This window comes from Sus scrofa, chromosome 18 (assembly GCF_054392235.1).
Source record: "Sus scrofa isolate SSC_HxYL_T2T_F1_AM1 chromosome 18, Sscrofa_HxYL_maternal_Yorkshire_Landrace_v2.0, whole genome shotgun sequence".
NCBI classification, from domain to species: Eukaryota; Metazoa; Chordata; class Mammalia; order Artiodactyla; family Suidae; genus Sus; species Sus scrofa.
The window spans coordinates 46,068,106-46,084,617 of NC_139400.1; the positions used below are offsets into that span (position 1 = coordinate 46,068,106).

A 16,512-nucleotide genomic window follows, 5' to 3' on the forward strand; every position below is an offset into this window, starting at 1 on the left:
AAATCAATCATGGACTTGGGAGAAGAGACTTGTGGTTGCCTGATGGGAGGGGGAGGGAGTGGGAGGGATTGGGAGCTTGGGCTTATCAGTCACAACGTAGAATAGATTTACAAGGAGATCCCGCTGAATAGCATTGAGAACTATGTCTAGATACTCATGTTGCAACAGAAGAAATGGTGGGGGAAAAACTGTAATTGTAATGTATACATGTAAGGATAACCTGACCCCCTTGCTGTACAGTGGGAAAATAAAATTAAAAAAAAAAAAAAAAAAAAAAAAAAAAAAAAAAAAAAAAAAAAAAAAAAAAAAAAGAATGTGGTGTTGCCATGAGCTGTGGTACAGGTCGCGGACGCGGCTCAGATCCCATGGTGCTGTGGCGTAGGCGTAGGCGGGCAGCTGCAGCTCTGATTCAACCCCTAGCCTGGGAACTTCCATATGCTGTCGGTGCAGCCCTAAAAAAAAAAAAAAAAAAAAAAAAAAAAGCCTATGAGACTTGGATGATATTTGGAGATTTGAAGGGAAGATGGGAACTTAGACTTACTCTGTGTCGAGGCCCAGATGTTTCACCCCCTACCACCTCAGGAGGCAATTAGTGGGTGTCTCTTATTGATAAAGACGTGCTTGCATCACCAACCTAGTGAGAGCTGGAGTCAAGGCTTACCTGGTTCGAAAATGTAGGTTCTTTTCATAACACAATGCAGTGGGAAGGAACAGGTGCTGTTTTAGCTGGAGACAGTGTTGATTTACCTTTGCTCTGCTGATGGGCACATGTTCCCTCAGCATTTCAGCTTTGGAATCTGGGTATTCTATACGTTTTTGACATAACAACAAGAGTGATCGGTTGATCCCACCCCCTCCCTATCAATAGGACCTCAAGAGCCATTCACCATATTTTTCTGTCCTTCCTTATCTCCTAGAATTGTTAATGTCTTTAAAAAGCTGTATATTGTGGTTGCCAAAGAGGAAGGGGAGGGAGTGGGGTGGTTGGGGAGCTTGGGGTTAATAGATGCAAACTATTGTCTTCGGACTGGATTAGCAATGAGATCCTGCTGTGTACCACTGGGAATATGTCTAGTCACTTATGATGGAGCATGATAATACGAGAAAAAAGAATGTATACAGGCATGTGTAACTGGGTCATCATGCTATACAGCATAAAATTGACAGGACACTGTAAACCAGCTATAACGGAAAAAAATAAAAATCATTACATAAAAAGCTATATAGTCCTCTGATAATGATGATAAAAATAATGCCTAATAGTCATTTTTAATAAGCCTATACTATGTGCTGGGTACTTTACCACAAACTTTATGTACATAATCTAACTTCATGCTTACAAACTTTCTATGATCATATGTTTTACAAATGAGAAATCAGATTCAGGGAATTTAACTGTATAAGATTACATAGCATGTTAGGGAGCATCAATTTTGGTCTTTGAGGTCTGTTTGACTGTAATGATCTTGCCTCTTCATTCCTGCTTCCATGGCCTCTGAACATTTTGTCCTCTTATGCCAATGTCTGTATGCTTGCATCAGTTTAAGTTTTCAGTAGTTTGTGTAACTAAGAGTAACAGAAATTGAAAACAATGACTTCAATAAATTGTATACAAAGAATTCCTTAGGAAGGTAATTCAGGGTTGATATGGTGAATCCACAGTGTCTTCAGGAGCTCCTTCTAACATACTCCTCTAAGGTATAGCCTTTGTTTTTAAGCTGACAGAATGGCTGCAGGAGCTCCAACCATCATTCCTGTGTTCCATACACAAAGAAATTGAAGTGTGAAGGCAGAGGTATCAGGGACAAGCCAGTCAAGTCTCCTGCTTTTTAAAGGTCTTTCCAGCAATTTCCATTTTTCTATCATTGGTTGGGATTGTTTCATCATGACCACTCGTAGTTTCAAGGGAAGCTGGGAGGTATAGTTTTTCAGGGGGGCACATTGTTGCAATGAACAGAATTGGGGTTCTATTAACACAGAACTCAAGCTCTTAATTTCTTGAAATAAGTCTGATTAATTCATCCACTGTGACTCTTCCTCAGTGACTATCTGGGGAAAACTTGGTGTGTTACGGAAGTTGAGATTATGTTGAGGAAGCCAAAGGATTTGGTTCAGTAGAAGCTAGAACCAGGTAGACTACTTCTTGGGCATTCAAGAGAGTTAGCAGATGTGCAGTTTGACCTGACCCAGGGAGAGGAGAGGTGAGGTCCAGAGGAGGAGTGTAACCCTGCTGATTTGAAAGTAACTCCAATCAGAGGAAGCAGAGGAACCCTAGACTCTAAATACACCCTCAGCATTCATATTTAAAGTCGTGCCATTTGTAGGATTTTACTTCATAAATATCTTCTACAGGTGGAAAAGCAATTCTTTCAGATTTGTGTTGAGGAGAGGGGGGTGTGGCCGAGGTGCGGTTCATTTGGAGCCAAGTCAACTCAAATTGAACCCCAGCTCTGCCCTTTGCAAGTCATGTGACTTGGACAACTTTCCTAACCTTTCTACCGCTCCTATTTCTTCTAGTTTTTCTGAAAAAGAACTTGATGTTTTCTTCCTACGTGCTTGATAGAATAAGTAAGAGTAACATAGTGCCTGACGTGTGGTTGGTGTCAGCGGTATGGCCGTTGTTGGTACTGACACATGGCCAGGTGTTGTCCATCAGCACATGCTGGCTGCGCACTTGCTGTCAGCCCTGCTGGACTGTGAGTCAAGATCCTGGTCTCTGTTGAAGGGGGAGTGCAAGGAGAGCTAGGAGTGTGGGTGGAAAAATTAATTTTCAAAGCAGCAATCACGAGGCAGTGCCCTAAGCTCTTGATGTCTAGTAGAGCAGGAAAGCGGCTGCTGGGTCAACTGAACTGTGGGTTTCAAATGCTCATTTGGGGCCACCTACAAAAGGCTCATGATGGAAGGCTTAATTTCTCCACGTTTCACCTTCCTCCATATATAAAATGAGGATAAGCATCATGCCTACCTCCTGGGTTGCTGTGAAGATGAGGCTAATAGAGCCCTTGGTGTGTTATACACAATCGTCTGGCCCCAGATTCCTGTTATTAATGATGTTGCTCAGGTTTGTCTGGCTATCTCAGCTTCAGTAGTCCCATAAAAACTTTAACTAGGGCATAAAGTATTTATGTAATCACACTGGGCTTGAAAAAGATACGGTGATAATGTGATTAATAATGAGTTTTTGTATGGCGATAGTTTTTTAAAGTGCTTCTGTAGACTTGTAAATTTTATTAGCTTCCACGCTTGTGAAAGTGAGACTGACAGCTCTTTGCCCAGGGCAGCAAACACACAATCCACCTGTGTTTACCTTTCAAGTTCTTTAAATTACGTTGTTGTGTCAGATCAGACATTCACTTTCACCATCTCTACCAGTTACATGAGCTGGAGTGGGTGACTTACACATTTTTGCCTCTAAGTTCTGAGATGTAACAGGCTTGACTAAGAATCAAAGAACAGCCTATGTTGCTGGAAACAATATGCTGGCACAACAGTTGTCATCACCACCACCTTGTTCCCTGTTTGTGCAACTTATCCTTCCAAAGCACTTTCTCACAAATCATGTCGTTTGATCTTCTCCAAAGCCTATGGAGAAGGGAGATTGCATTTCCATTCTTTAGTTTAGAACATCAAGGCTCAGAAATGTGAAGTGACTTGCTCGTCATTGGTGTGGGCTGAACTTGAACCTTAATCTTCTGCCCCCAGACCCCAACTTTTTTACATGACTGCATGCTGCTGCTCGCCTATGCCCTGACGTTGTCTGGAAGAAGACAGCACTTGTTATTATAAGGAGTGAGGATAGAAGAAGTTTACATATGGGTGTGTCCCTGCCAAGCAGACTGTGTCCACTTAGGTTTGATCAGGGTTCACCCACCAGGGGCCTTCACCAGAGAATATTTAACTAAGTAGAGTCCGCGTTCAACTACACGGCATGCATCAGGCCTTCCCCAGCTACCGAAGGTCCTTGCTGTAAACCCTACTCCCACCCCACCACCTCCTCCTCTCCCAGGCTTCCAGGGCCTGCAGTTCTACCATTTGGGGCCTTGAAGACAAATTGGTCTTTAAATAGATGTCAATTAAAATTAGAATTCTTTTATCATACATAAGATTTTATATTTTGGGAAGCTTTTTTTTTTAAAACTTAGGATCCTATTTTGGGGGTCACAAAGCCTACTTTCTTGGGCTCCTGTCCTCATCCATAAGACACGAACAGTAAGAGGCGTTGTAGAGCTCACAGTGTATGTGAAAGGGCTGAAAAAGGTAAGCTTGACAGACAGCTGAGAAGGGAGGGGCTGGTGTGCTGGTCTGGGAAGGAGGAGAGAGGTGGCCACAACTAGCACTCAGAGCCCTGGGTGAAACCCAAGGAAGCTTTTGTCATGGCTTGAAGGCTATCTGATTGACTTCAGGGTTTGGTCCAGGACTGAACCACTGGTGGCCTTTAAAGCCACTTGGGTTGTTTTGACCTCCAGCCACCTGTGTCTGGGGACGTAAAGCACATGGTTAATGGTATCAGCTGGTTAATGATCTCAGCTGTCCCCTGCTTACTTCCATAAGAGGGAAAAGAGCCCCCTGGAGAAATAATCAAGGATGCTCTTCCCAAAGTTGCAATTAATCGTGTATTCGGGAAAGCTCCTCTTCTGCCAGTTATTCTGTTGAGACATGGGAAATAAAGGGTGATGGAGGAGCTGTGACTGACAGGGTAGTTTGAATAATCTTTATAACGTCAAGAAGGCAGATGCAGAGCCCCTGTTCAACACCAGGGATCCAAAGCCAAAAGATCATATCTTGGGGTGAGTTAGGAGCTAACTTCCTTCAGTCAAAATAGGTGCCTAAGGGTAGGTCTGACCACCCGACCTTAAACTTCAAAGTTCCACAGTGACTGTCTTTTGGTTGCTTTTTCAAAACACCTCTCTTCCACTGTGGCTTGAGCCACATATGCCTCCTGTCATCTCCCTTCAGAGCGCGTGGCTGTGTCCTTTCATTTTCCTTTTCAAACATCCTGCCTTCTTTCCCTCCTCTGTCCTCCAGCCAGTGAGACCTGCAACGACTTCCACCCGATGTTCTTCACCCATGACAGATCCTTCGAGGAGTTTTTCTGCATCTGTATCCAGCTTCTGAACAAGACGTGGAAGGAAATGAGAGCAACTTCTGAAGACTTCAACAAGGTGAGGTGAATCTGAGGCAGAGGCAGCAGCTTCCTGTGTCCCCATTGGACTAACCCCCACCTTGGTAGGGTCCCTTAGCTGTGCGTGGAAGGAGAATGGGGAACACTGTGATTTTAACTTGCTTTGAAGATGGAGAAAGAAAAGCAAGTTTACCCATATAGACAGGAAGCTGTGTGCTAGTGATGCTCTCATCTCTCTAGGGATGAGCTTGGAGCAGCCGTGTTCCTTTTGGCTTCCTAAGCAGAGCCACCAGCAAAGACTCTCTCTTGAGAAATACCGAGAAGGTGAACTTTTTCCTTTAATGGCATCGATCCAGGATACCTTGTTACTGCAGGACCTAGTGGGGAAAATGCCTTCCCTCCACCTGCGCAGGTGGCTGCCAGGGAGACAATGAGATGAGGAAGACTGCCATGGTCACTTGGTTTCTTTGTAGGTTATAAATATGTTGAGATAACTTCCCTTGGCTATGTCATGATGAGTTTTTATTAAAATGCAAGACCTCTTTCAGGGAGTTGAGTAAGTTTATCAGAGAGCATTTGACTTTTTGAAGCATGTGAATTTCACATTTCTATTTGAGTTGAATGTTGGGTAGAGAGGAGAATGTTGACCAACTTGGAGGAAACAGAAACATCACGTGCACCTTTTTAGATAAACAAAAATCTTTATCCTTAGATAAGAAGCCTTGTTAGCAATCATGGCATGGCTAATCACAACCGATGTTTGGGACCAGTATGTTTACGTATTTAATAATTCTAGTTTGCTATGGTATATGGCTCTGGATTTGGTTGGCGCCGTATTTAATAATTCTAGTTTGCTATGGTATATGGCTCTGGGTTTGGTTGGCGCCATCACTCATGTCTGCTGACCTGGTACCAGGGACATTACTGTTTGGAAAGAATCTAAGCATCTGATCTCACAGTCTGGGGGTGGAGTGGAGCCTTAGCATGGGCATGTACTTGAATTCCAAGGTCACCTGCTGTTCTCGTTGGTCTTTGCCTTCCTGTTCCCTTTTCTCTAAACTTACATCTGGTCCTTCTTTTCCACCATATTTCTGGTGTGTGGCATCTTGAACCAAAATTGGTTGAAAAAGAAGAAAACCAGGAAAAGGACACTCTTCCCCCAGGTTAGAATCTGACGGTCTCCGTCAGTATCACGATCTCACCTGCAGCTGTAGCAGAGAACACCACTCCCACCCCGTCATTCTGGGTCCTCTCTTTAGTTCCTTTTTTTCCCCTTCCTTCCTCCTTCCTTCTTCTTCTTCTTCTTCTTTTTTTTTTTTTTTTTTTTTTTTTTTGGTAAATCTATTGTGTGTTTTTGATTTGTGTTTACTGGTTTTCAAGTATGTTAACCCATACCTCTATCTACTTGCTTTAGACTGACCGTCGTATAAGTTCAAACACAATCTAAAAGAGCTACATTTTTTTTTACTCCCCTCCCTCACATTTCGTGATGTTGATGTCCTAGTTTACATCTTCCGTGTTTATTGTATTGCTATTCATTATAGTTATAATCGCCTTTACAGAAAATTTTTTGATTTTTTAAAAAACCTAGGAGTTCCCGTCGTGACACAGTGATTAACTCATCCAACTAGGAACCATGAGGTTGTGGGTTCGATCCCTGGCCTTGCTCAGTGGGTTAAGGATCTGGCATTGCTGTGAGCTGTGGTGTAGGTTGCTTGGATCTGACGTTACTGTGGCTCCGGTGTAGGCCAGCGTCTACAGCTCCAATTAGATCCCTAGCCTGGGAACCTCCATATGCCACGGGAAGTGGCCCTAGAAAAGGCAAAAAGATGGAAAGACCAAAAAAAAAAAAAAAAAAAAAAAAAACCTATGTACTGGCTTACATGATCCTCAGTCCTTTTATATACTTCCTGGGCCATCCATTTAATTCATTGAAACAGGCCCCCGCAACCCCCTTCTGTGGCAAACACAGATCTGGGAACTGCATTGCAGAGCTGCAAGTGTCTGAGCACTGATGCCCTGGGACAGACATGACTCAGGAAGGGAAGTGGAGGAAAGAAGCCCCTTAATTCCCTTATGATTGTAACTGCAGCCTCCTAAATGTACTTTGCTTGATTATGAGAGACTTTGCAATTCAGGTACAAACTCTTCTTGGAAGAGAAGGAAGAAGGAGCAGGAAGACCTTTGTTCAGTCAAGCCCCGCAAAGTGGAGAGATAAATCAGTAGTCTGGGAAATGGCTGTGACCGCTTCACCTCTGGATCAGTTCAACTCTTCCTGTGCTGCAGGGTTTCTGAAATCTGTCTGGTCCCCAGCTCTTATGTGCTGGGGACACCCATTCTCCTAAAAGAATGTCATGCATTCTGGCATAAGGTATCCATCTGCTTTCTGAGGGGATTTCAGAATTACAGAAATCTGCATTTCTGTACCTTTTAAACTACGAATATCATTGTTGTTGATCTAGGCACAGATAAGATGTCTAGAAAATATTACCAAATTCCTAGAGCAGAACGGCTCCAGGGAATGAGTATGTAGACAGTTAATTCCTGTAGAATTTATAAGTTTAGGTCATGAAGCCCCAAGCGTACATCGTCAGCAAAGGCAAGCAGAGGCCTCAGTCTGGAGGCTGCAGGGAGGAGGTGAGCTCGGCTCGCGGATCCGTGTTGGTCCTCGTGGCTGTGTGCTGCGGTTGGTGGAGACGTTCTCCTGCACAGGGTGAGCAGTTCTGCTAGGTGACAGCAAGCCTCCCAGAGTGTGATGCTGAAACCTTTTTTTTTTTTTTTTTTTTTTGTAATTATATGGCTGCAAAATGTTTCTTCAGCAAGATCTAAGAGCCAGGTTCAAATGCAGTTTCTTACTATGGCTCTGGTGCCATCTTTTTGCATTGGACCATCATAAACTAATGATGTTTATGTTACGTTATGTCACACATCGGATGCCAAGTAGAGATGGTTTATGGCAGCTGGAGGTCCGAGAGGCAGAAAGCCCCACTCCACGTGTCCTTTGGTCAAGAATGGATATCAGAGGAGGATCAAGGATGGGTATGACAAGGCACTTAAGTTTTCTGCGCTAAAAATGTTTGCAGAGTTCCTTGGTGGTGCCACAGGTTAAGGATCTGGTGTTGTCACTGCTGTGGCTCAGCTTGCTCCTGTGGTGCAAGTTCGATCCCTGGCCTAGGACCGGGAACTTCTGCATGCCATGGGTGTGACCAAAAAGGAAAAACAAAGACAAAAACATGTTTGCTTTTTTCTTTTTAATACAATGCATGCCTTACTTCTGTAACCAGAAAAGTGTATCAGTTATATACTTTTTATCATATGTGTATTAATTTTCTAATCCTGCTGTAACATATTGCCACAAACTTAGTGGCTTAAACAATACAAACTTATTATTTTACAGTTCCATAGTTCAAGAGCCAAAAATGGGTCTCTTGGGGCTAAAATCAAGGTGTCAGCAGAGCTGTGTTCCTTTCTGGAGGCTCTTGGGGTAGGCGATCATTTCCTTGCCTCTTCCAGGTTCTGGAAATTGCCTGCATTCCTTGGCTCATGACCTTCTTTGTCCATTTTCAACACCAGCATCTGCAAGTCCAGTCCTTTCCACATCACATCTCATCACTCTGATGCCTTTTGTGCTTCCATCTTTCACTTGTCAGGACCCCTGTGATCACACTGGACCAGCTGGAGAGTCCAGGGTCGTCTTCCCCATGTTAGGGTCAGATGATTAGCAACATTCATTTCACATGCCATCTAAATTCCCTTTCACCAGAGTTTTTGGTGTGGCTCAGTACGTTAAGAACCCAACATAGTATCCCTGAGGATGCAGGTTCTATCCCTGGCCTCACTCAGTGGCTTAAGGATCTGGCATTGCCACGAGCTACAGTGTAGTTAGCGGATGCGGCCCAAATCTAGTGTTGCTGTGGCTGTGGTGTAGGCGGACAGCTGTAACTCCAGTGTGACTCCTAGCCTGGAAACTTTCATATGCCACAGGCATGGCTGTAAAAAGAAAAAAAAAAAAATCCCTTTTGCCGTATAGGAAATACATTCAAAGATTATGGGGATTAGAATATATGCACCAATGGGGGGGGGGCATTATTCTGATGTGTATTTAAATTGTAAGTATATTAGATTTGTAGCTGTGGGTATCCATTTAAATTAATGAAACATGGACAGAGCTTTTGTTGTTGTTCTTTTTGCTGGTAGATCAGCATAATACCGGTCACAGAGTTCTGCTAGTGGTTGCTCAAATACAGATATAATTATGTCCCTTTTCTTTTCCTCTTTGTCTCCTTGGCCTTAACAAAAGAAAAGAAAAAAAAAAAAAAAAGACCTTTTCTGATTTTTTTTCCTGCTGCCTGTCTCTCAGTCACTGTTCGCTTGAACAGATAATACATTGGAAAAGAGGAAAAGGTGAAATTTTAATCAGTCCACTTTTCTCCTTGTTATTAACTTGGTAGCAGAAGAGATTGAATTTAGGAGCAAATGTGGGTTTGGTGTTACTGATAGATTTTTTAATGTTTTTTCGTATTTCCTAAGATCATCCATATTGGAATTCAGAAGTATCTTTAAAAAGTCCTGTAGGAGACACAGTTTCTTTGAACTTTCTTGGACATCTTCTCAGGTTTTCGCCACTTTGAATGGAAGCCTGGATGGTTGATTTAATTGTCAACCTGAGACCCAGGCTTCTGTAAGAAGGGCTTAGCTATCAGCCTTCTTTAGCTCATTACTGGAGAAGCAATACCCCTCAATCTCAAATTCTGATTTTTTCCAACAAACAATACCAGACTGCAGCAGACACAGGAATCTCTTCTGCCATTCGGCTTTGGGAACACTAGCTGTTAGGTACCTAATGCTTAGTAAGTAGTTAATGCTGCTGCTGGAAGTGAGTGTCCGGAAAATCAGCCAGGTCTTCCCACTCCCTCAGACCTGGGAAGCAGCAGATGGGATGTTTTTCATTTATTTAAGAGAAGTAGAATTAGAGAGTGATTAAAATATTTATGCTTTGAAAAGTACTTTCTTTCAGTTTCTCAATATAGCAGTCTCTGCAGAGTAATCCATTGATTCAGCCCATTGAGTTGGTATTCTGTTTTTGCCTTTTATTACCAATATTTTAGAGGATACATTATTCATTGTCACGGGCATTAGAGAAGAGCTAAACTGCAGCTGGATACCTCGGCACACAAGTGGCTCCATAATCATTTCAATGAAGCCTTCATTTCTGAGCAGGAGTAGGAAAGAGGAGGCAAGTGATTTGGATATTTCAGACATGGGAATCTCATTTAAAGCTTTTGTGGCTGGCTGCTCCGCTTCAAACATTTGAGCAAGGGTATATACATCAAAATCTGTATTTGCGTGGAGCAGTATTTCTCATCCTGCCTGTGTGTTAGAATCACTGGGGCGGGGGTGGGGTGGGGGGGAAGAGGGGCTGGGCTTTGAAAGCTCTGTTATCCCAGAGCCCGACGGCAGGCACCATATGCCAATTCAATCTTTGGGGTAGAGCCAATGTTATTGATAGATTTTTTCCAAACATTACGGTAGCTTGGATCACTAAGGGTGAATTTTGTCCGTAGAATTACATCAGTTGACATAACGTAACACATATGAATGACCCATATATATGGCGTGCATGATGAAGAGCTATGTTTGTTGGTCTGCAAGGCCCAGGTTCTCCCTGATTCTGCTCTCCAAAGAGCTCGATGCCTGAAAATTAAACGGAAGAAAGGGGGGGATACCAGTAGTCTATCACTCTCTCTTATGGTGGTTGGGATGATCTTTAGTTGAAGTAATAAATGTCAAAAGACTTGGGGAAGCAAAATATTATATGCAAGTTGGAAAGCGTTCTTTTTGTAAGCCAACAAGATAAATTCTGTCCATGAAATGTGAGTCAATTGCCCTTTTCAAAAGAAGATATTTTTTGACCATTATGTTTCAAAAAGGAATTAAAAAAAACCAAAGACGTGAAGCTATAGGCCCTCATTTAAGTTCTGAACTGAGTTAAATAACTCATTTACCCTTGGTATAAATAAGGTTTAGGCTGAAATGTTGGCAGTGTCTTTTTCCAAACAACTGTATGAGGTACCTTGGTTTTCCACGTGACCAGTCATGGGTAGCAGCCTAAAACTCAGCCAGGTCCCATGGTTTTCCTGTACTTGATGGCTGGAAAGTGTTAAGGCCTCTCCAGCAATTACCTAGTTGCCCAGATCTCTCCAGGGATGGCCGGATATTTGTACGTTTGTTCGTTTGTTTTTGATTTTTTAAATTGTGATTTTGTTCATAACATTAGTGTTAACTCAGATGTTATCAAAGAGACATTAAAAGCCGAGATCAAGTGACTGGCATTCATTCTAGTTTCCAAGATGGAAGAAACTAATGATTTGAAAAATGCCATCCCTCTAGAGCAAAAGCACTCTTTTAAAACGTCAGCTGGCAGCATGACAAGCAAAGCATGCATGGTAGAGGTTAGAATCTCAGGCTCGCAAATAAGAAACCATCCCTTCCTTATATAGGAGAGGCTAGGCATGGGGCGAACCCAGGCCCATCAAACAAAGCTGCAGCTGCCTCTGGCTAAGCTACCAGCTTCTTCCGAGTCAGTGGGTGAAAAAATCTCAGTTAGGGAGAAATAGAGAGCAGGATGGAGAAAACATCCTGAGAAGTTCCCTGGAAGGTTATCCTTGGAAAATAGCCACTAACCAGTCACATCTCCTGGATTATGGTGGGGTATAGAAAAGCAATTGTTTGAAAGCTCAAAGGCAGTGATGGCGTGATTTAAAAAGGGAACTATGTTTGCCCCCCAAACTGCTTCCAGCTTACTGACTTTCTGTGCATGCTTTTCAGGGGGCCATTAGATATTCAGACGTCCCCCTGCCAGGCCAGCTCAACTTCATAGTGGTGCAGACAGCACTCTGTTGGTTAGCTGAGCTGGCCTAGGGAATGAAAGGTGGTCTGTAACTCTCACCATGAATAAACATGAATCTCCTCATTTGCATGAGGCAGGTGACTGTAAAATATCTTGGAGCAAGTTGTGAAAGGAGGCTTTGTGCATCCGTGCCCAGGGGAAGCTGGGGAGGACTCGGCGTTGTTTATCTTCATTAGAATTCCATCTAGTGCTGCTGTTATTGATCTGAACCCGGGGCCTGGTGTGCTTAATAAAGGAGGTGTACATTTTAATTGAAACATGAATATTTAAGGAGGGGAAAATCTTTTAAAGAGCCCTAATATAGTAGGAGGTTACCATTTTTCAGCTGTCTAGGCCATTTAGGAGTATTTATTCAAAAGGCTTCTCATGTTTCACAGAGGTCTTTGAGTTTGGCATAAAGGAAATCACATCTCTTCTAGTAGCAAATGTATTATATGAATAGATTTATTTTTTCCTTTGATGTTTTCCCTTGGATAGGTAGCAAATGGTTTGTGTGTGTGTGTGTGTGTGTTTGAGTGTGTTTAAGGTGTTCTCTTAAGGTAGTGGTACCCTTTTTTATGTCTTTGCCACTTTCTGTTGGACAGTAATCATGGCATGTCCTCATCAGTATCAATCATGCTGCCCAGAGACAGCAGAAAAACTAAGAAAGAGACCGACTGTACTAATTATTTTCTAGAGGTGTTTTTTTAAATAGATCCTAGTGTATGTCCTTTCTAAAAAGAAATGTATTAATTACAGGCAACATGGTCCTGACCAAGGCAGGGAGGCCACTGTGGGATGAGGTAGTATTTCTCAAACTCGTTTGAATAACAGCCCCACCAAGAAGCTTTTGTAGACATCTTTCCCTTAACCACCCTCCCCCTGAAACTTTAATTATGTAGATACAATATCTGCTTATGTAATGTATATACACCTACGCTTTATACATTAAAAGGCTCAGATTTTTTCCTCCTCCAAAAACCAATTTTTTGAAATTTTTTTATGATAGTTGATTTCTAACGTTCGGTCAATTTCTGCTGTATAGCAAAGTGACCTAGTCATGCATATATCTAAAGCACCAATTTTTGTCCCTGGGAGCAATCTCCCTTCTCCCACTGAGAATGCAAAGTGGAGAGGAAAGAACCCAGGCTGAGAGCAGCAAGAGGGTCTTCTGACAGTCCCAGCAGTGGCCCCTTACCAGCAGTATGACCTTGACCATGTCCAATAGCTGCCAAGTTCTTTCCCATCTAAGATGAGTAGGAATAACAACAACAACAATAACAATAATAATAATAACAATGGTGTTTCCCTGAGTCATGGTGAGAATTAGGCCCTCAAAGGTAGGCTTTGTAAGTTGCCCCATGCAAATGGGAGGTGCTGATCACAGCAGACAAACAGTAATTTGCACTTGGTTGTGCAGCATAATTGAGCTGCTTTGATTAGTTCAAATATCCGTAAATATAGATTTTCCCCTACCTCAGTATGAGGAGCCACCAAACTTTGGTTTGGATGCAAAAGGGGATTTTGAGCACGGTGGGGACAAATTTCTGAGGGAGGAGGAAGTCCTCTTGTACAGGGTTGCGGGTGATGAGGGATGCCCCTCTCCCAGCTGCCCACAGATGTACTGCAGGTGATGCAGGAGCTTAGCCAAAATCTCAGAGGATGGACACCCTGGTCATTCAAAGGCCAGGTCCCCCACTGCCAGCTGGATAACCTTGTGCGAGGGATTCGGCCCTGTCGGCTTCAGATTCCTCATCTGTAAGATGGGGATGGGAACATTACCACGGCTGGGCGGGTGCTAAGCCCTGGACCGTGTCGGGCACATAAACTACTTAGCTGAGTCTGGCCTGGAGCAAGCACCAGGTGGCACAGGGTTCTAAATGCCTCTGAAAAGGAAAAGGATATCATGGCAAGGCTGGCAGCAAACATTTTCAGAAAAAGTAGACAGGCTTCTCTCTAGAATTTAGTAATTAATGTAATAGAATGCCCATCTCAGTGTGCCATCTTAGTGGTCCCAGCTACACAGGGTGTGTGCACGTTTTATGAAGAAACAGGTGCGGCTGTAAAGTGGTTCATTTCCAGGGACTGTCCTGGCCTGGTGCCACTAACAGCCTGGCCTTGTCTCCTCATGAAGGGGTTTTGTATGAGGATCCCTGAGTCATCCAGAAAGAATTAGATTTTGTTGACTCTGTTCTTATAATTTCAATAAGAAATGGTTAAACTGTTTAAAATCTGTTTAAAAGTTGACTGATAGGTTTAGTTGGCTGAAAACACTGCTGACGTGTTTTGCTTTCTTGACATTTTTTATAACTGGAGCGTTTATAAAAAACGATATTTACTGTGATTGAGTTGCACAAATAATTTTGGGACAAGCTTGACAACAATAAAGACACATCTTGGGGGTTCCTTTATGCACACGGTCTGGCTTAAGGCTCTTCTCATTTCCAAAGCCTTCCTAGAATCAGTGTATCTTTTTTTAAATGTGTGCCATGTGGAATTCCCATTGTGGCTTAGCAGGTTAAGAACCCAACCAGTATCCATGAGGATGTGGGTTTGATCCTTGGCCTCGTTCAGTGGGTTAAGGATCTCGCATTGCTGCAAGCTGTGGCATAGGTCACAGATGCAGCTTGGATCTGGTATTGCTGTGGCTGTGGTGTAGGCCAGCAAGCTGCAGCTCAGATTTGACCCCTAGGCTGGGAACTTCCATGTGAAGCAGGTGTGGCCACAAAAAGGAAAAAAAAAAGTGTAACGTGCTAAATTGAGACTTGCCAATTTTGAGAAGCCAAGAATTGATAGGTTCTTCTGCTGGACAGTGGTGAGACACATCAGTTCCTTTTTAAAATATTCATATCTTTTTATTGAATTATAATTGACATACGGTATCATATTAATTTCAGGCATACAACATGGTGATTTGATATTTTTACATGCTCTGAAATGACCACCACGATATATCTGGTTACCATCTGTCACCATATAGAGTTCTAACAATATTACTGACTTTATTCTCTATGCTGTACATGACATCCCCATGGTTCAAGTGCAGACCATCCCTGAACATAATAACAGCCACTCTTTCAGTTAACTGCGCTTTCTAACTCCATTCAGTGACTTTTGGCACTTCTTTTCCCTTTTATTAACTACACTTTGGGGCTCTGTATGAATTCCTAACTGGTTCCTATGACCTGAATTCCATATTCCATTTTGGATTATGTGAGGGATTTGATAATGGCACAGAAACCATTTTATTAGTCTATGTCCAATTAAAAGGACATTACCTACCTATTAAGTTAGGCATAAAGAGATTTAGGCATTTTAAATTAAAGGGCAGATGGGAAACAGAGTTGGCTAGCTAAGAAGAGTACCATTAGATGGGAATCTCTCAAGAAATGCCAAGTCCTTTTTGATTGAAAAGAAAATGTTTATCTTGTATTTGTGAAGTAAATTGTGTTAAAAGGGAGTTGAGAATGCACTTTTACAGAGGGATGTGTTTGCTAAGGTAGAACAGAAGTGCATAAGGTACTGTCATGTGGAGGCTCCTTCTTACCAGCTGAGGGTACCAGATGTTGAGGTGTGGTGGGGGATGGAGGGCAGAGAGGGAACCTAGATAAGATTAGAATGAGACAGTGGTGTTTTTGCTAAGACTTCAGTATAAGAGGTAGGAGAAGTTAAGAGATCCTAAGTGAGATTTCCAAATATGCCCTGAAAGTATAACAGATCTTGGGGCTGGGGGGTGAAAATATGTCTTTAATTATTTAAACGTGCATCATTCAACTGCTAGTTTACACTATGGACATGGCTGTGCAGGTGTTGCAAAATCATGCTTTTACATCCGAGCACCCAGATTATCCACCTTCATTTTCCCCAATAGGAGCTAAAACATTTGCCTGCCTGGTTATGCAGATGCTGGCCTGCCTACTCCATATCCAGGCATAGATATAAGCCACTGGGTCTAACAGATCAAAAGCAGGAGCGAAGGTTGAGAGCCAAAAAGAGATTACCAAAGTAAGGCTCAATTAAAAAATGTATTATTGTTGATTTACATTGTTCTGTCAGTATCTGCTATACAGCAAAGTAACCCACTCTTATATCTATACACACTCTCTTTCTCATATTATCTTTCATCACGTTCCATCACAAGTGATTGGACATAGTTCCCTGTGCTGTATAACAGGACCTCATTGGCTCAATTTTACAGTAGTTTCTCTAGCCAGTTCTTACAGGGAGAAACATCAACATGGAAACTTGAATTTGAAAGATGAGAATTCTAAACTACTAGTTTCTTCTTTTCCTACCTCCCTCTCCCTTTTCTTTTGTTGTTTCTATGTATTTTCCATGCAGTTCTGATAAAATTAAATATAATAGTGAGTGCTCAGTGAAACTATGTGGGAGGAAGTCATTTAGGCAAGGAGTCGACTCAGATATCCTTCCCACACCTGGCCAATGCCTTCTCTAGGAAAGTTCTGAAGCCTGCCAGTATCCCTTTGGACAACAACCCATT

General features: G+C 42.6%; 1 protein-coding gene across 11 annotated transcripts in view; it reads left to right on the plus strand.

Annotated features, from left to right (window-relative positions):
- ELMO1 (engulfment and cell motility 1) overlaps positions 1–16,512 on the plus strand; it is a 555,188-nt gene that overhangs the window by 380,839 nt on the left and 157,837 nt on the right. For 8 of the 11 annotated variants that reach the window (XM_021079239.2, XM_021079236.2, XM_085005792.1 and 5 more), the window contains one exon: positions 5,026–5,162. In XM_021079239.2, coding sequence (XP_020934898.1) covers positions 5,026–5,162 — 137 coding nt within the window. Of the gene's footprint in view, positions 1–5,025; positions 5,163–5,362; positions 5,670–16,512 lie in introns of those variants that run through there. The other 3 variants (XM_085005795.1, XM_085005794.1, XM_085005796.1) reach the window with 2 other exon arrangements.